At 48.1% G+C, this 20,188-nt stretch overlaps 2 protein-coding genes across 4 annotated transcripts in view; one reads left to right on the top strand and one right to left on the bottom strand.

The window, feature by feature from the left end:
• Positions 1-20,188, bottom strand: part of LOC135906350 (protein shisa-4-like) — a 184,461-nt gene that overhangs the window by 130,158 nt on the left and 34,115 nt on the right. The window lies entirely within an intron of this gene.
• LOC135906347 (uncharacterized) overlaps positions 1-20,188 on the top strand; it is a 55,871-nt gene that overhangs the window by 14,534 nt on the left and 21,149 nt on the right. Inside the window, exons 7-13 of one of the 3 annotated variants that reach the window (XM_065437687.1) lie at positions 3,770-3,886; positions 5,894-5,922; positions 6,187-6,252; positions 9,037-9,100; positions 10,886-10,962; positions 12,542-12,627; positions 15,133-15,285. In XM_065437687.1, the coding sequence (XP_065293759.1) occupies positions 3,770-3,886; positions 5,894-5,922; positions 6,187-6,252; positions 9,037-9,100; positions 10,886-10,962; positions 12,542-12,627; positions 15,133-15,285 (592 nt within the window). The remainder of the gene's footprint in view (positions 1-3,769; positions 3,887-5,893; positions 5,923-6,186; positions 6,253-9,036; positions 9,101-10,885; positions 10,963-12,541; positions 12,628-15,132; positions 15,286-20,188) is intronic. The other 2 variants (XM_065437688.1, XM_065437689.1) reach the window with 2 other exon arrangements.

The following is a 20,188-nucleotide window of genomic DNA, read 5'->3' as shown; positions in this document are numbered from 1 at the left end:
TCGATTGTGCAGGAAGGCTCGCGTCCGTAAAGAAGAAAGAATGGGCAAAATCCCGTAGTGGTCAGTGCTGCGGTATTATAACCATACGTCGCAAAGGATGGAAGGCGGTCCCAATTGGTCTGGTCAGATGCGACGTACATGGCCAACGTGTCGTCAGAGTGCGATTAAAACGCACGATCATCCCATTAGTCTACGATTGGCGTGCAGTAGTGGTACGGCGAATTACGTGGCATTCCTTGAGTAGGGCTTCTATAACGTCAGAGAGAAAGACACGGCCTCTGTCACTCGGCAATTATCTTTCGACAAAGTATGAAAACAATACGACGAAGCTTCGGAGTTATTTTGTGGTTTTTTGGTCGTGGGATTTCGGCGATGGCTTGGAGTTCGCTTGGATCTGGGAGCACACCATCTTTCGAAACAGCGTGACCAAGGATGACTTGCTGCCGGGAGGCCAAGCGACACCAAGCGACAGTTACTTAAGTTGACCTGGAGTTCAACATCGGCGAGGTTAGTGAGGACGTGTCATCGAGATAACAAAGGCAAGTCTGCCGTTTGAGGCCCCCGAGCATGTTATCCATCATTCTTTCAAATGTGGCAGGCGCATTACACACGCCAAAGGACATCACGGTAGATTCATATAAGCCGTCAGGCGGGACGAATGGCGTTTTCGAGCGATCTGCCTCAGCCACCGGGACTTGCCAATAACTGGATCGTAAGTCTAAGGACGAAAAGAATTCAGTGCCTTGGAGGCAGTCCAGTGCGTCGTCGATACGGGAGAACAGATATGTATCCTTCCGGGTTATCTTGTTGAGTCGTCGATAGTCTACACAAAGACGAATTATACCATCTTTCTTTTTGAGCAGCACTACTGTAAAGGCCAAGGGACTGTGCGAAGGCTGCAGGCACACAGCGTTGGAACACGTCTCCTACGTGCTCGTTGATGACATGGCGCTCCATCGCGGACGCGGTATGGACGCTGGCGTAGTGGCGCATGGCTACCGGTGTCGATGTGATGAACAACTGCGGAGGTAGGTCTAAAAGATTATTGTTGGAGGTCAAAAAATGATACGAAATTGGGTAAGGAGGTCGACGACCTGCTCGTGCTGACTCGGAAGGAGATGGGGTTTATTAGACCGAGCAAACGTTCTGTCACATGTCAGCTCAGATGCAGAGACAGGAAGAGTCATGGCGCCAACGGGAGGAGGAGTAGAGTCATCAGGCACTTCGTAGACAGAGCTCATGTTGAATTCGTCAGCACAACTGAGGCACTTGCCATGGTGCAAGCTTGATGGACGCGAAAACGGATTCGAAACGTAAAGTGCGCTAAAAGCCTGACGAATTCCCGGGTAGAAGGGCAAAAGGAAGCGAGAAGGGAAGGCGGTGTGCAGCAACTTTAGACGGTGTGAAGAGAGCTGTGGAATCGTACAAAGCAGCACAGGATACGGGCACAAGGACAGAAGAGACAGGAGGGATATCGCTATCAGTGGCGACGAACACTCGAGCAGCTTTTAGAGGCAAATCTTCAGAAAGACTGCCGCGATATGGAGACAGCGCAAGTTCTGCACGGCCAAAATCGATAACTGCGTGATCAGATAAGAGGAAGTCCCAGATGATGACATGAGAGCAGCGAGGAAGAACAACAAACTCAGTGTGGTATAAACTGTCTCGTGAAGCGACACGAACGGTGCATGTTCCTGAAGGCTCAATTGGCTCAGCGCTTGCCGTACGTAACGAAATGGAAGAAAACGGCTTCGCGACTTTTCGGAGCTTGCCGCGAAGCTGGTCGGCAATCACTGGCGCTGCGCCACCTGTATCGACAAGCGCGTGAACGATGGTGCCTTGAGCATAAACTTGAATGACGTTCGCAGAGAATAAACGAGAGCTTGAGCAATTCTATGTGATCGCAGTTCTTGCCTCTTAAAGATAACCTTTTAGCTTTCCCCCTGGAGGACGTCGGATAATGGGGAACAGGGAGCGTCGAAGGACAGATGGATACCGAAGGCGTGTTGAAGCTGCAGTGAGCAGGAGTCGTGGAACCGAAGTGCACAACTGTTGGAACATAGTGTGATGGGGAGTGAGGAGCGTTCCCTTGCCAGCCGTCTATCTTGCCAGCGTCCCTTGTCAGCGACCCGTCTATTCTTTTTTCAAAGCCGCCGCTGGTGCTTAGTGGCTACGGTGCTGGGCTGCTAAGCACAAGGTCGCGGGACCGAATCCCTTGCCACAGCATCCGCATTTTGATGGGAGCGAAATGTGAAAACACCTGTGTACTGCGCACTTTAAAGAAACCCAGGTGGTCCAAATTTCCAGAGTCCCCCACTACGGCGTGCCTCATAATCAGATCGTTGTTTTGGCGCCTAAAACCCCCATATTTAAAACATTTTTTGTGCTTTCGAACTTTGAAGTTGCTTTTTTGGATAAAAAATGGCAGAGGCTATTGTGTCTTAGATTTAAGAAAAGGTGGTTGTGCACGTGCTTTGGTAGTTGGACCACCCAGTATCAGTAGTTGGCAGAAAAACGGTTAGATAGAGAGGCAGAGAGCTCCTTGAAAGGGTGCGTAATGTTCCTAAAGAATGCTAATGGTATTAAAAAGGATTTAGTGCTTATTGCTGCTTCATTTTTGTTCAAAGTGCGCAGCATGATCGCATTTTATGGTCTCGATTGTTCAATATAACCAGAGTCCTTCAACACTATAACACTTGGCACGGTTTCTTGCATGGTTTGTCAAGTAAATGCGAATCTGCCCTCCTTTACGCCTCTGGTAATGTCTACATTAGAGCACTGCATGGGCCGTTTTTTTCAGGCCCGGGCCCGGCCCGATCCTGCCCGAGCCCGACTCATTCGTTTCAAACCAGACCCGTACCCGGCCCATCCCGGTTCGGCTCGTTAGCCCTTGAGCATAAGCGAAGCACGATCCAATTGTCGGTAATTGTGAGGATACTATCCGTGGCGCAGGGCACTTTCTAGAGATAGTTTTGACTGTGTCCATGTGGCTGAGCCCACTCTGTAGATTCTGTGGAGAACTAGCGACACTGAGTCACATAATATGGGACTGCAAGGAGGACGAGCCTCTTCCTTACTTGATGGCCTCTCCCTCACCTGAAGCATGTCAGGTGGCGCTGCGCAGTCCTAGCCTGGACACCCAACTCCAGGCCATAGAACGAACCGAAGATGTCGCGATCAAACATCGATTGACGGCCATCTGGCCCGCCCGGAGAAACCGCGCCTAATCACCCCACCTAACAGTGACGAAATAGTTTTTTTTTCTACCTATAGTAGGTAGTGTTCAAGTCACCAATATCATTTAGGAGGTTCCGCTGCAGTCTTTGACTTCGGGACCTCCTCCTATATATTATCATCCTGTAATCTTTCTAATCACAATTAAACCGATTCTGATAACCGGCTTATTACGGGGCTGATGGAGACCGGGGCCTATTGCGGGACTGACCGAGGTCCGGGCCCGATCCGAGCCCGAAGCTCCTTCTCCCGGACCCGGCTTGGGCCCGCAATAGAGATAACTTACCCGACCCTGCCCGTAACCCTGCTGATCCTGCCCGCAAGCCGGCCCGGGCCCGTGCCGTGCTCTAGTTCACATCCCTCCCTCGCCTCCACAGCGTTTATTAGAAACGAATCTCTTTTGTGAATACCAGCCCAGATATCTCTCGAAACGTACGCGGATGAGTTTGCTCGACGTTTACACTAAAAACGCTGTAGTACTTTGGGCACCTGGCTCTACAGTGAGTTGTAACTCCGACCTTTCGCCCGCTGGTAGAGTCGGCCTCGGAACCACGTGGCTACGGCTTCCTGGCCAGCAAGCAAGTCATGACGCGGATACGGGAGTGGTACGGCGGCAGCACTACCCTCCTCAACTACACTGACTTCGTTGGCCGTGAGCATGGGACAAATTTCTTGTGTGGCTGCGAGGCGAAGCATTGAGCGTCTTTGTACTTTCTCGGACATGTGCAGACAATTCATGAGCACAGTCACTTTGTAAACCAGTTCTATATATTACTGCTATCTCACCAACACGAAACGCCGCTTTTTTTTTTTTGGACCTGGTTAGATGCTGCAGGCAGCATTTCTGCATTTTGACGTACGGTCGTGACTCGTGAATTACAGTAACCGATACCTGACAGTGCGTGCCGAAAGGGATGTCAGCGCCACCTGGCGCCACGCCGCTCAAGCTTATGTGACGTCAGTTGCGACACAGTACGTGTGTGTATGAATGCCATTTCGATGAATAAGCGCACTGCGCTGGAACTGACGTCACACAAGCTTGAGCGGCTTGTCACCAGCTGGCGCTGGCACACTTTTCGACACGAGCGAGTATTGTGAGCAACACGGCAACAAACAACGTCAAGCGGAAAATCGGAGATGCTGAAATATAATCTCATGGAAAAGAAACCTGCTGTGAGTAACTACTTAAGAGGAAAAAACAAAATCGGAAAATAAAAATTTATGATAAGTCAAAGGGGAGCTCATTAATGTTCGAAGTGATATCAGTATGCCTTAGAGTACGCACTTATAATGCGAGATATAAAAAGGAAGCAGAAGCATGTGCTTGTTGCGATAAAGCTACGGCAAAGATGGAATATGTTTTATTAGAATATGAAGATATCTGCCCAGTGGTTGATTTAGGCACATCTGGCCTCCTTGAAGCCCTTGAGTTCAGCGAAAGCAGCGGGTGAGTAACGATTTCCACAATAGATATTAGTAAGAGGTGATTGAAAGATTGGTGGAAGAAAAGTAGGGAAACGACAAACAACCGGAGGCGCACAAAAAACAAACTTCACAATAGCGGTTCAAAAAGTTTGGTTATGGGAATTCATCTTTAGTTTTTAGTTTTTCTTTTCCTTTTCCTTTTTTGTCTTTAACATAGGTAGGACATTAGGCAATAAAATAACAAGAGCTTGGTGGCGCAACCCACCAACCAGTTCCAAAGGGGACGCTCGTAGCATCCATCCATCCATCCATCCATCCATCCACACGCACTCGCAAGGGGTTCATTTTGCACACGACTGCACGTGAAGAAAGCAATCGTGTTTCTTGTTTCTTTCTCTTCCTGTTTCTTGTCGTAAAATACGCTTTTCTTGGTCTAAAAACTGAGATAAAAGTGCAATGATAAAGATAAAGCAAATGCAAAGATAGAGGTCGTTAGTTTAGCGTTTTTGATGCTGCATCCCGATCGCCATGTCAACTCGTGGTATTCGAAACGCGCTCGACGGTTGCTTTTTGTCGTCTGTGGTGACGCCTATCGTTAAATGCAGTGTACGAAGCCAACACAAACTGGAGCCAGGGGACGCATGGAAGAAGTGGATTGACATTTATTTGAAGTATATATAGAGTAGCGTTAGAGCGCGCACGGCCTAAAATCAAGGCATGCGCCAAGAAAAGTGGCTTCCTGAGAATACCTCCTGCCCCAGCTAGATTCACAAAATCGACTTCAATCGCTGATTCAGTCCACAGACGCCGAGCGTGACGTCGTTGAGGTGCGGCTAATCGTGCCTCTATATGTGGTGTCCAAATCAATCCTCCAGCGACGGCTCCATCGGAGTAACTGAGGCCACTCTCGAAGGCAATGTTTTTTGTGCACTGCAAGATCCGGAAGCGATTGCAATAGCCAGAGACATGTCATGGTCGCCATGTTTTGGACACCACTTATAGCGGCTCGTTTCGCGGCGTCCTTAGTGGGCAGCGGGATTTGCCGGCTCTGCGTGAGCCGCAATTGTCATGCTCGTCCGCGGACTGAATTGGTGACCACTGATCAGTCCCGTTGTATTAGTCCAGCTTAATCGACCCGTCGTGTGAATTTGTAGCCGCTGTCAGGCATGCACGAGTAATATGTCAGGCCCCTGCGAGTTACTTCCTTCAATTCTCTGTTAATTTTCTCCTCCAGTGCTCAGCGCGACCATTCACAAACAAGCGGTAAGAAAACCCTTCTTGCCGTGTATACCGGTCGTGTATTACCCCGGTGACCCGAGCGTAGTGTGTGACCGTCGAAAAAATGGACCATTGAAATCCGCAAACCTTATTGTGGAGCCCTTCTGTGAGCTCGAGTAGGGGAGCCAATGAGGCTCGAGGATTTCAATGGTCTTTTGTTCCAATGGTCATTCAATATGCGCGTGTGACCGGGGTATTAGGCCGCTGAACGCAAGTAACTATCGCGATTTGGTGTCTTTTCTCGAACAGTACGCTCAGGCAATACAGCAACGCATTCCTGGGATCCGGACACTTGCACAGAAGCTGGACAACGGAGTATGTGCACTATACTTTTTCAAACATTCAACTTGCACCTTGAAATTGGCAGGCAATGACGTCTTGTTGCAGTCCTCAGCACTTTCACAGGATTCACTGCAGAACGAGACTCGCCCCCGTATTCTAAAACACTCCTGCATTCGGCACTTCACGATGACTTTTCTTTGTATGACTCCCGCATGCTTCCTACGGGCATGGCCCAACGCGTGGCACTTCGTAGTTGGAATGGTTCCTGAGTCATTCCACTTTTTCAAACACACGGAATGGAATGGGAACGGAATGGGACTTCGAGGTTCCAGAATGAAGTTGTGATGCAATGGGTATATAGCCCTTGAGTGCTATATGTTGATTCTAAGTGAGAATGTTAAACAGCTGAATTTGTCAGTTATAAAGAACTACCCCATTTTCACACGCTGTATAATTCGCATGAAACCATTTAGGGCTGAAATAAAAAAAAAGTTTTTTTCTAAATATTCCGCACCCGCTGTATGCTTTGCTCCACAGTGCCGAACTTCTACTAAAATAGTAAAATATTTTTTTTTCTTGTTCACCTCACGCTCATTGCACCGAGCTTTAACGACACAGTGAACGACGCCATACTTTCGGCGCCATCACAACTGTTTAATCACTAACCATGAACTGTCCGCACCCCAAGTAATTTCAACCTTTAAGCTTGTATATCCCGGGACTGTAGTCTGGAGAACGGGTGAAATTCTTACACTTCAATAAACGAACAAGCATTTGTTTGTTAGCAGACCGTCAAAGCCTTGCAAGAGAGCATCCTGAGTAGAGTTCGCTAGTGCATGGGATTACTCTGTACTTATAATCCCAACTCAGCTGTGGACCCTCTCTTCAAGTGCTCTTGGCGCTCCCTTCACAGTGCAGGAGACGCAGTCAGCTCGTCTTGCAAGGCGATCCTCTGTAGCGGGAGAGAAGAGTTCAAGAAGAAGGGGAGAAGCACTTCAAGTAGTGTCCCACGACCGTCTAGTAACAAAAGTAACGTGTAAGACAACCTGGAGAGGCTGGAGGAGGATGAGGATTATGATGATGATGATGATGATGAAACTTCATCATTGCAGAAATCGTTGCGCGGTTTATTAGTTCCAGCCTGGAGAGGCTGGAACTTTTTTGGCGCTACAATGAACCCGAAACAACAGGAGAAGTAGTTCACCTTTATTTGTCCGAACCTACAAGCGGCGATGACGTGACACTGCTAAGCTTGTGGAAGTAACGTGCTTTTTTTTTTCCGGCTGCTGGCGCGGGCAGCAAAGAAGAGTGATTGTTTTTTTTCTTTTCTTTTCTTTTTCTTTCTTTTTCTTTGCATATATTGAGGGTATGTCGCATTTGCGACGCCTCTTTCGAGCAGTTGATTCTCGTCAATCGCAACAGTTTAAACTTCGTGCTCTTCTCTTTCTACTAGAACTTCTATGTAACCTTTGTTATTGAGTTTCGAAAAAGTGCGGTATTCCACACACCGGACACCTTACGACCCTTTTCTGCAGTGCCTATATCCCCAGTACTGTAGATCTTAATTTGTGATTTTTGTTAATTAGTGGATTGTGAATTCTAATTTTTTGTGCAAATAATGTCCGCCTCTTCGAGTATACCAGCTCACGGACTAGAATTCTGATATCTGCCGCAGGCAATACTAAAAAAAAAAATTTTTTTGTTTAATCTGAAAGTGTTCGCTGAAACACCCGGTATAATGTTCTAGAAAACAACGCATATAGAAGTTCATATGGCTTTCACATCTCCTGCATCGCTGATTTCATTCGTTAGATGGGTTTTGTGCGTTTTAGTTAGTGCTTGATTTTAGTAATTTCTTTTTTTAGTGCTGTTTTTCGTGTTGTCTTGCGTACTCATATTTTATGTGTTAGTTAAATAGTTTTTATTGTATGGGTATTGTATTGACCACGCATGTGCTTTACCACTTGAGTGTTGTCATAATGCTTCTTTAAACGGCTAATGCTAAAAACTCATGCCGCACATAGGCTTCTTTCAAAAACAGATACTAAAGAGGTTACAGGCAATAACGCGTTTCCACGAAGTGTGTTTGTTCTTGCGCGAAAAAAACGAACTCACGAAAATATTTTTGTAACTTTCCCTAGGCTTCAAAAATGTTTTTCATTACTACGCACGGAAAACCAACGAGTAAATAATTATAGTAAAAGCCTTTCATTTAATGAAATTGGAGGAAGGAAGTGTATCATCTCAACCACACTACGGAGTGGGCGGGAAGGGTTCAACTGTCGCTATTCCGAGGGGCTAAGATGAATGGAATTACGGGGTCTACAATATTTGGAGTGGAGCGGGAATGAAATGGAAGGTCCCACTCCGCAATATTTGTTTAAAGATGGAAATCTCTCCTTAAAGAATAACGTAGGAGAGCCACTGGGAGTTAAAGCTGGCTCACAACGCGTTGCTTTATGAGAGACGTGACGAATTAGTGAAAGCAAGAAAAAGACAAAACATGGTCAAACAACCTACCACTTTTTCGGGTGATGCTTTACGTGGCCCTCTACCATTGTTTACAGCTTACTTCAAACATTCTTTTTAACCTGGCTGGTCTGCTCGCCAAGCGTCCCTAGCCACTCATATCTATTCTATGGAAATATGGAAAGAATATATGCTTCCACAAGTGAGTTGGTGGATAATATTCCCAGTAGCTGTGCGCGAAAATGTTGACTGTGCCTACGGGTCATTCTTGTCGCTAATGGCGAGGAACGAGCGCTACTGGTGTGTGCACATGTTCATTAAAAATTTCTGCTTCGTCTTGTCTGAAAGTCCTTGCAGATGAAGATCGACGTCATCCAAGCACTCGAAGACTCGACGCTGTTCCAACGTCGAGGTTGGTAAACTCACTGTGCTACTAAGTATGCGGGAGTTGTACGCAATACCTAACGCAGAGCGGTAATCGCTCCTTACGCTCGATGTTTTCTTTCTTTTGTGGCGCTGCATACGCATGCAGCACCTCACACAGACTTGAACTAAAGCGGTATTGAGATGGCTAACAAGCAGGCGTTCTTTTCGTTAACCCAATGCAACGTTAGAATATTTTAGCATAGCGCTCCCGCTTTGCCGTTACCGCCTGGCGCCAACCGCGCGCGCGTAATAGGGACAATGCGCTGCGGTAACGGTAAGGCTGCTGTGATAAAATAATATCATTACTGCAGCGCCCGTACGTGTGACCTGCCATACTATACGTGATCTGTATCTTACACGCTAATGTAACCTAACCTAACATAACCTAAACTTGGAATGCTGGTAATTTCTTCAGACGGCAGCATTCGTTTGCCCTCTTCATTTTCCACAGGCCTCGTGCTCCGCGATAGGGTGTTCTTATGTTGCTTGTTCCATAACAGTGAACGCACTAGAATGGGGCTCAACATCAGTCGAAAAATGTCGTTATTTATGGAAGAACAAGTTATTCCCGCAAAAGCAGTTGCCGTCACTTTCCTTGCTTCTTTAAAGCTTCCAGATGCAAACGTGTTATTTCAAGTGCAACATACGTGACACATCGTCCATGCATTGAATTCAGAATTCTGAGGTTCCACGTGCCAAACCACAATAGGATTGTGATGTACGCCACAGTGGATGACTCTGAAATAATTTTGACCGCCTCGGTTTCTTTAACGTGCGCCCAATGCACGGCACACGGGCGTTTTTTGGGCATTTCGCCACCGTCTAAACGCGACTGCGTGGCCGGGATTCGATACCGCGCTTTCGGGCATAGCAGTGACGCCTAAGCCAACACCCAGTTTGTCTCCGTTCCTGCACTTGGGGCCTTGTTGTCTCAAAGCAATATTGTGTGCCATCTCTCTGCTTACTACTCTGTAAGACCGCTTATTGTATGTCTAAATGACAAACAAACTTGGATCCTAAATATGTGACCGTTGCTGATATCTTCCTGGGAAGCGGTGTTAGGTTAGGTCTTCAACTCCTTTCGGCTAATATTTTCTCGCACAATGGCCAATAGCAGTCGAACAAGTGATGACTGTGGTTAGGGACAACGTTTCGGCAATGGCAAGTGTCTTCATTAGGATCGTTGGTTCTTCGTGAAATGCCTTTGTCGAAACGGTCCACGACAAGTCCTTCGCCTTGAGGCCTTCGTTGCGACCATTGGACTTTCGTCAATTCCGCTTGTAGAAACGTACCAGGATAAAGATATTGCTTGACGAAAGGACCCTGTCTGTGTTAGGATCATTGGAATTTCGTCGAGTTCTCTTGTCGAAAGACTGTCTCCATCCCTGAAACAACAATTGCTAGATCACTGTCGACCACTTCCAATTCTCCATTTTACTGTGAAACTCTCTCTCTTGTTTCTATAGAAATTATCCTATGAAACAAAACCTTGTCCTCTTGTTTCGAACTCCCAATATAGTTGTACTTAGCAAGCAGAAAAGCTTTGCCCTGTAATTGTTTTTTTTTATTTCTTCGAAACCTGCCAAGAAATATCCAGCACCAAAGAAAGGAAAGGCAAGAAAATTGCGAAAACACAGTTCAGATACAACTCTTGTTATATGTCACCTTTAAAAAAAAATTCCGTCATTGCTGTTGTTAGCGTTGGGCTTCAGTCGATCCACAGACCACAGTAGCTCGTTCGACTTATCCTTCTTGCTATCTCCATTCGCAGCGCTGATACTGGAAATCACTGATCTCATCAGCAAAGTCAGGGGGCAGCTTTACATCTTTACGCACGAAGTTGAAAACGTAAGTATATCTGCAGTCTCCTTCCGAAAAAGCAGAAGCCGTTGGCCGTCCTTGATGACGGAAAGTTTCAGTAATTAGTGAAATGTCTTCACAATTGGACACACTTGAAGCTAATGCTGCCTCCAGCCGCACAAAATGGTATTTCGTGTCGGGCTTGAAGCTTCTAACTCCTGTATGTTTTTACCTTCATAACTGGCATTAAAGAACACTTGACGGTGGCTAGCATGTTGTAAAAACACTTAATATAGCAGGGGAGCTGTTGTAAAGGCAAATAGATATGTCGTAACAATATGGATTTGCACAAACATATTCGGTAGAATATTGTAAGACTTTGCCGAACCACAACGTGGAGGAAACTTTGTTGCAGTTGTCCTGACAGCATGTTAATGATTCCATCACCACCACCTGTTTGCACCAGGGGATAAACAGAATATCACAGCAATAATACATCTTTGGCTTCTCCGGTTAAGCTCCGCGCCGCAAGATGGGACCACTAATGAGGCCTGCCCTCGTCTACGTGTTCGGCAACTATTCCGTTAAGGATAACATCTATATCAACATGGTAAACACTTTAGTGGTTCCATAGTTCTTCCTTCTGCCCTTACTTCCCGCGGGGGATTCATGTTCGCTTTGGGAATGCTTCATTTCACTTTAAGCGCATTTCCTCTGTCATTTTTTAATGCGAAGCATAATATAGGAAGCTCTCGGCTATTTCGCGCAAGGTCATTTTCAATCTCTTAGTTCACCTAAAAAAAATATTTCATTTCCAAATCCGGCAACATAATGCTACAATATTCAACTAGACCTAAGGACACCTATAATATATAGTAGTAGCAATTGCTACGAACGGGTGGATGTCTGATTTTCCCTTTATTCATTACTTCTCTCCACCTTGCGGGTTTCCGCAGAACTACTACGTCAATATCCAATAATGTATGAAGATGTATTCAGTAGGTAATGAAATTTAAAACATAACTTAATTTCTTGGCTTTGTGAGAAGTGTGAAGTGGTAAGCTAAGTTAGGAGTATGAAGATAGCCAATATGTATTATCTATGCAGTAAGGGTTCATTTAAGGTGAGTAACGCGACCATACAATAACACGAAGGCCACATCATCCGCAACAAAGTCCAAGCCTTCTTCACGCGCTACAGCGCACCTGGCACGGAGGCGCGCGCAGAGTGACGCGAAGGTTATACAGCGGAGGCTACTCGCCACGGCTACTCCTGCCCTCGGACTGCAAACATGCCTCGACCACAGAAGCTGAGGCGTTGCTTCTGCGGCGGGCTCCAGAACAGCAAGGGAAAGTCAGCGCTACCCTAATCTAACAGAAAAAGCGTAGCAAGGATGTTTAGCTCGCAAACATTCAAATAAGGGGCCACTATATAGTGCTTCGCAGCACGGTAGTTTACCTTAAGGGTGTTCCGGACGTATTTTTAACGGACATTTTCTGATCGTGTCTGTGTGTTCGTGTGTGTGTTCTGCTAGTGGGCTTGCATGGCGGACGCAGTAATTGTTTTTTTTTTTTTATAAGAACAGTTACGCTCAGTCTCATTGGCGTCTGTCCTGTTATCTCGGCAGATCAAGGCTGGCGTGGAGAATATGACCAGTATATTGCTTAGCCAAGGAAACAACCTCCTGTACATTCCGAACCTACAAAAGGTCGTGTGAGTACCTGCTGTCATTTAACCACTGTTGCTTCCCACGCGCAGATGATTCCATTGGTCACGACGCCTTGGTTCATTTCTTCACCTCGGTCACTTGTATGCTTCTGCATAGTCACGTCCATTGCTTTCTTGGTGGCATAAGACGATCATTTCATGTTGTTGAAAACGCTGAACTCCTGAACTCGCATTCACAGAGAGCTCTTCTACTAGTATTGTTCGTCCGGAAAGAAAAGAAAGAAAGTAAACGTCAACCCAGTCCTGATGCTGGAGATATAAGCTATAGGGAACCCGTCAACGGTAAAGAACGCTTACTAACAAGAAGTTTATCTTGAATACGGCCCCTCATCCGATCAGCTGTGAACACATTTCTCTGTAAAGTTTTGATCGCACAGAACATCGGTGAACAACGAAGAAATTAAATTAAAAATTATGGGGCTTTACGTGCCAAAACCACTTTCTGATTATGAGGCACGCCGTATAGTGGGGGACTCCGGAAATTTCGATCACCCGGGGTTCTTTAACGTGGACCTAAATCTAAGTACACGGGTATTTTCGCATTTAGCCCCCATCAAAATGCGGCCGCCGTGGCCGGGATTCGATCCCGCGACCTCGTGCTCAGCAGCCTAACACCATAGCCACGGCTGGTGACAATGAAGAAATGCAGTTCGGTGAACATGTGAGTACTGGACTTGAAAGCTCTTTATTTGTCCGTTGTCGTCGCGTCAAATGAAGGTTCAGACTCGGAGTTTAAACACTAGAGAAATACTTGCAAGTGTCAGAGCACTCTAAATAGCGTGTAAAACTTGTTTCTACGTGCCAAGGGCCAAGTTCAAGCAAGCTTTCCTTTCGTACGTGCTCTTTGCCATTGGCTGGCTGCGTTCGCTAATAATGTGCCCAGCATCATGATTGGCTGGAATTTTCTCCTAAGAAGATTTCTCGCTTAAGAGCTTTTTGCGGATGCGGGCTTTTCAGCTTCGGTGTACACGGGAGGTGTGCGCATGCGTCCTGACGCACAGCCTCGCTCAGTTTCTGCGATCACCGGGGCTGCCGCGAAGGTGTGCGAACTGAAGAAAAATGCGCGCACAGTGCTTTTTAATTTATTTTTGTTAATCAGCAACGTCACTGTACTTAGCCTCATCGCTTTACGGCCTCGGAAACAATTAGCTTCGTGTCGTGACTTCACGATGACGTAGACGGCGCGAGGTTCGACGTTTTTAGAACACTTTAGGGTCAAATTAAAGTACCTTAGAAATTGTATCCCAGCCTTCGTATTTGCTTACCCTTTATTTACTTATACGGCATGTAACCTAATTTCCTCTTTAGTGTCCATCTAATACGGGGCGCACTTACAAGGCAGAGTTTTCTCCTAATAAGGCTTGCATAGAGGCTGTTCGGTCCTAAATATCAAGTAGTAAGTTACACTGCGCAGCTTACTGGACAACAACGGAGAATGAAATAAGCGCGCGAAATGCGAAAAAAAACGAAAGACGAAAAAGAAATACGGTGTGAATCATAGTCAGATGATTGTTCTGGCACGTAAAACTGCACATTTTTTTGTTTTTTTAACATTGAGGTAGTTTCCAAACAAGACCAATATTCGCATAAATGTTTCGGTGACTTGAAGTGAATAACAGTGTTCGAACAGTTAATGACGATGCCCGGACAAAAACACGTCCATCTGTCGAAACGCTGTCGAAACATTCATTGCAGTAGTTTGTGCCAAAAAATGTGGATCAGGTATCCGAAGCTACTCACTTGCCAAATAAAAATACTTAGTCACATTTAATGAGCAAGTATACGCAGCTTTGCCACTTTATAACACCCTACTCTTTCTTCGGATATCACTGAAGCTGCTTTCCCGTTTGGCTTGTCAGAATCATCGCTGCTTGAGTGTGCATTTACTCAGAAATGGGTAGAAGGCAAAGCGGGTACCAGAATCGCTAGTGCTGTCATAAAAAGACCTAAAAACATGCGATTGATTGATTGATTGATTGATTGATTGATTGATTGATTGATTGATTGATTGATTGATTGATTGATTGTATCAATGACTGACCGACTGACCGCCTGGTTTACCGAGTTGAATGAATGAGTGAGTGAGTGAGTGAGTGAGTGAGTGAGTGAGTGAGTGAGTGAGTGAGTGAGTGAGTGAGTGAGTGAGTGAGTGAGTGAGTGAGTGAGTGAGTGAGTGAGTGAGTGAGTGAGTGAGTGAGTCGATTTAGCATAACAAAGCAACACGGGCGCTTTGAGAGACGGCACATAGAGGAAAGATTCGATTTAATTTTCCCCATATCAAGTTCTTTAAGGCGCATCGAATGGGCTCAAGAGGGTTTTTGCATTCCACTGGCATCGGTGAGCGTTGCCCACGGTCGGAAACCGAACCCATGACCTCTCGTGGTTAGCAACAGAACCTCACGTATCCACTGAGCCACCGCGGAAGGTTGTAACGGGGAGTGCAGGCTTCTACGAACTGAGTCGCGCCCTGGATGACGCGGTGTTGTGCAGCACCTGGTCCATCATGAGCTTCCTGGGGTTCCTGTGCCTAAGCATGGGCGGCATGATGACGGGCTTCATCCTGGGCTACGCCAACCACGAGGACCACGCCTCTCCGATGGACCGCAACAGGCTTTCCAACATCGGGGGATATTTTCTCGTGCTGTACGTTGGCGCCAGTACCAGTACTCACCTACGGGACAGAAACCTGGAGGCTTACGAAAAGGGTTCTACTCAAATTGAGGACGACGCAACGAGCTATGGAAAGAAGAATGATAGGTGTAACGTTAAGGGATAAGAAAAGAGCAGATTGGGTGAGGGAACAATCGCGAGTTAATGACATCTTAGTTGAAATCAAGAAAAAGAAATGGGCATGGGCAGGACATGCAATGAGGAGGGAGGATAACCGATGGTCATTAAGGGTTACGGACTGGATCCCAAGGGAAGGGAAGCGTAGCAGGGGGCGGCAGAAAGTTAGGTGGGCGGATGAGATTAAGAGGTTTGCAGGGACGGCATGGCCACAATTAGTACATGACCGGGGCAGTTGGAGAAGTATGGGAGAGGCCTTTGCCCTGCAGTGGGCGTAACCAGGCTGATGATGATGATGACGTTGGCGCGCCACTCGCGAATCGCGCGTTGGCCCGAGTGTGCTAAGTGTCTCTGGCTCTTGTGACCACCTCTCCCATGTTACTTTATGTTAACGCTTCAGGGAGCTAACAGAAGACAGTGGTGGTGACGATGCATATCTATAGTCAAACAGCCAGAACCCTTGTCTGTGGTTAGAGAGACACGCTGAAACGTTCCCACACGCAGTCAGTAGTTTCATTTTATCCGCACACTGTTGTGCCATTACCACAAGCCCGGATCCCGAATCTGCAAGATGCAGAATCTATCCTGCGAGCGCCATAATTCTCCCTTCACAAGTCAAGATGCTGCGCCTTCGTGCGGGAGAAGCCTCGGCGAAGCAGCGTGTTTAGACGTGTCCGCGTGTGCCAGACGGCCCGGCGCCGCACCTCCCTTGCCTGGAGGTCACCGCGCGCGCGAACTTTGAACCGAGTGGCCAGCGCGGTCGCTGGTTGGACCCCTCGGACGACCGTCGTGTGCTGACTTTGTATTGGGCCGTTTGAGTGACAATGGGCCTCGGGGATTATAAAAGCAGCGACACGCCGCTCGAAAACAGGATCCGCCGACCCCACCTGGAGAGAGGGTCGCTCCCGACTGGGGTGAGATGTGTCACGCGTTTTCGCCGGACGCCGTCGTGCGAGAACAGTCGCGTTTGTGTGAGCTCTCGGCCCCAGTGCCGATCCGTTTATGTCCTGTATGATAACCTGTATATAATGTATAAAGTCCCTTTTGTTATTCTCATCGACGCCAGGCTCGGAGTCTTCGCTACCAACGCTCTGTCACGAAACGGGTGAAGAGCGCTACGGGACCACAAAGCCGTAATCGTGGTGCAGCGGTGCAAGTTCGTAACACTGGTGGCAGCGGTGGGATTGACCGGCATCAGCTACCTCGGCGCGGTGAGTGCCTGAAGTTTACCTCAAACACCAGACTTTCTCTGACACAGGTTATAGTAGCTTAGGGAAGGATTTGGTGTTGCATTGTGATAACCTTGTGTGTTTCAAGCCTAGTAAGAGTGTTTTGAAAACCAGGGGATGCTGAGGGGGTAAAACGGGGCAGTGTGTGAAATGCTTGCATATGTCTTACTAGTAGTGTTATAGTAGCGTACGGCAGGTATTTTCAAAAAGGGTAAACAGCAGGAGGACAGTGTGAACGATGGAGAAGTACAAGGTGAAGGAACTTCTCGAAATTTGTGAGGAGTTGGGCATTGAGTTGGGCTCAACCAAAAGAAAGAATGCGATCCTTGAGGTCATGAGGACCGGGGACGTAACGGCTGAGGAAGCCGCTGAGGCCTGGGCGGGTATCAATGAACGTCGGGAAAGGGAGGAGAAGGAACGTTGCGAGCAGGAAAGGAAGGAAAATGAACGACGGGAAAAGGAGGAAAGGAGAGAACAGGAACGTCGCGAAGAGGAAAAGGAGGAAAGGAGAGAACAGCAACGCCGCGAGGAGGAAAGGAGAGAACAGCAACGTCGCGAGGAGGAAAGGAGAGAACAGCAACGTCGCGAGGAGGAAAAGGAGGAAAGGAGAGAGATTCGTGAGCACGAGCTTAAAATGAAAGAGTTGGAGACCCGAAATAGCTCGCCAGCGCCTAGTCTCACTTCTAATGTTCCCAGAATACGCGATCAACTTCCACCCTTTGTCGTCGGAGAGGATATGGCCAAATACCTCGTGAAATTTGAGCACGTCTGCGAACGGAATAGCATTGAGCGATCCCTTTGGGCACAGAATCTGTTAGCCTTGCTTCCTGGGGAGGCATCAGACGTAATAACTTGCTTATCGAAAGAGGCGTTTGAGAGCTACAGTGATGTGAAGGAAGCGCTACTGCGGAAGTACAAATTGTCGCCCGAAGCTTTCCGGCAGAGGTTCCGGTATGCAAAAAAGGGTAAGGAGTCGAATGTTGACTTCGCGTTTCGTCTAAAAGCCGACCTGGTGGAATGGCTGAAGGGCGAAGAGGTTTTCGACGACCGCGACAAAATTGTCGAATGCATCGCGTTGGAGCAGTTCTACCGTTGCATTGATGAGGATGTCCGGCTCTGGCTGCAAGATAGGCTAAAGGAGGTTAAGCTAAACAAGGCAGCAGAGTTAGCGGAAGAGTATTACACCCGCCGCAGCTTGCACAGCAAGGCAGTGCGCATAGAAAAAGCAGATAGAAGAGATGGGTTTTACGGGAAGCCCGACGAACGGAAGGAAATCACGCGTCGCGAGTTTCGGGACGACGAATCCCTTACCAAAGAAACTGTAAGGGAAGGGCAGAATACATCTCAGAATGATGACGATGGTCCGAAACAGCGAAACGAAATGACGCGTTCTTTTGAAAAACGGAGACCGTTAACCTGCTACAATTGCAAAAAGCAAGGGCACATCGCTGCAAGCTGCCCAGAGAGAATTGCTTTTGCAACGATACAGGAAACTCACAAAAACATACGTCTATTGGAGCCCTATGTGCAGGAAATTAAGGTAAACGGCAAGAAGTGCCGAGCACTGCGGGACTCTGCAGCAACTATGGACGTTGTTCACCCGTCTTTCGTCTCCTCGAGTGATTTTACGGGAGAGTGCGTTAGGATACGGCAAGTGGCCGAGAAGGAGAGTGTCTGTTTACCGATCGCAACGGTTAGCATTGAAGGAGAATTTGGGAAACTTAACACCGAAGCCGCTGTGTCAGCCGCCCTCCCGGAGCAATTTTCCTACCTCTTCTCAAATAACTCGGAGCAGCTGCTGAGGGATCAGGGCAAATCATTCTTTGCCGACGTGGCGTACATGGCCCCCACGCGATCCAAAGCGCGCCCGCTGTCGAGGGAACTTGACTTAGCGTCGGTGAGCGAAAGGCGGTGCGGCACACGGACCGATCACGGTAACTTGAGTGGCGAGCAGTCACGGGAGAGGCAGAGCTCGGAGGCTGGCCTAGGCGAGCGGGTCCTGGAGGTGAGTGGGAGTGACGCGTGCAGTGCTAGCCGCGATAGAGACGCGACGCCGCAATTAGGCGACGCGGGCTCCGCACTCGCTCCGGTTTTCGCCAGCTGGCAGGAGCAGGCTGCAGTTGAAAGGGGAACTCGGATTCGCGAGCAACAGGAAGATTGTTCACTAGCCGATCTGAGGAAGAGCGTCAAACGGGGAGTGAAAAAAAAGAGGGTTTCATTTGGCAAGGAATCTGGCTTATTGTACCGCCGCTACACGGATAAGCAGGGTCGCAAATATAAGCAGCTTCGGATTCCGCGAAAATATCACCGGGAAAAATGAATGACCTCATTTGCTTCCTCAGAAGTATGTTTTCGGTCCAAGTGATTTCAAGGGGACCATTCCATTTGTAATTATTATTGCTGATTAATAATTGTTTCTATTTCGTTGCGTTGTTAATTTGAAAACTGGTTGTTTGAGCCTTGTGTGCTAGATCGTACACCTGCCTCTTGTTGCAGCGGGAGAAAAAAAGGGGAAAACAATTTAGTTAGGTTGATTTGAATTATGGCCTTGTCTGGTGTTTGACGGGAGACAGAGGGCACTTGTTCGTGTTGGGTGTTGCCTTTTGCCGGTCGGTTTTGCAAGCTGCAGAACGACCAAGCGGGACCAGTGGCGAGAAGCAAGGTCTTAGGAACGACCCGAGCGGAGCTGGTCAAGGTGCCTTGGCGACGACGTGGTGAGCAGAGCTCCTGTCCTGACGAGTCGGACCTGGGCACGTGAAGTTACCTGGCGTCCCGACAATGGACGTGAACTTGGACGAGCCTGACGAACGTGCGCGCCTGGCATCCGAGCCACGTGGAGGCAGCTCGTCTTCCCGGCGCCTTATCTGAGGACGGGGATGCTGTTGTGCCATTACCACAAGCCCGGATCCCGAATCTGCAAGATGCAGAATCTATCCTGCGAGCGCCATAATTCTCCCTTCACAAGTCAAGATGCTGCGCCTTCGTGCGGGAGAAGCCTCGGCGAAGCAGCGTGTTTAGACGTGTCCGCGTGTGCCAGACGGCCCGGCGCCGCACCTCCCTTGCCTGGAGGTCACCGCGCGCGCGAACTTTGAACCGAGTGGCCAGCGCGGTCGCTGGTTGGACCCCTCGGACGACCGTCGTGTGCTGACTTTGTATTGGGCCGTTTGAGTGACAATGGGCCTCGGGGATTATAAAAGCAGCGACACGCCGCTCGAAAACAGGATCCGCCGACCCCACCTGGAGAGAGGGTCGCTCCCGACTGGGGTGAGATGTGTCACGCGTTTTCGCCGGACGCCGTCGTGCGAGAACAGTCGCGTTTGTGTGAGCTCTCGGCCCCAGTGCCGATCCGTTTATGTCCTGTATGATAACCTGTATATAATGTATAAAGTCCCTTTTGTTATTCTCATCGACGCCAGGCTCGGAGTCTTCGCTACCAACGCTCTGTCACGAAACGGGTGAAGAGCGCTACGGGACCACAAAGCCGTAATCGTGGTGCAGCGGTGCAAGTTCGTAACAACACGTTTTATGCC

Source organism: Dermacentor albipictus, chromosome 5, assembly GCF_038994185.2.
Source record: "Dermacentor albipictus isolate Rhodes 1998 colony chromosome 5, USDA_Dalb.pri_finalv2, whole genome shotgun sequence".
In the NCBI taxonomy this organism is placed as follows: Eukaryota; Metazoa; Arthropoda; class Arachnida; order Ixodida; family Ixodidae; genus Dermacentor; species Dermacentor albipictus.
Note: the sequence above shows the minus strand (reverse complement) of the source record. Positions and strands in the feature narration are given on the sequence as shown.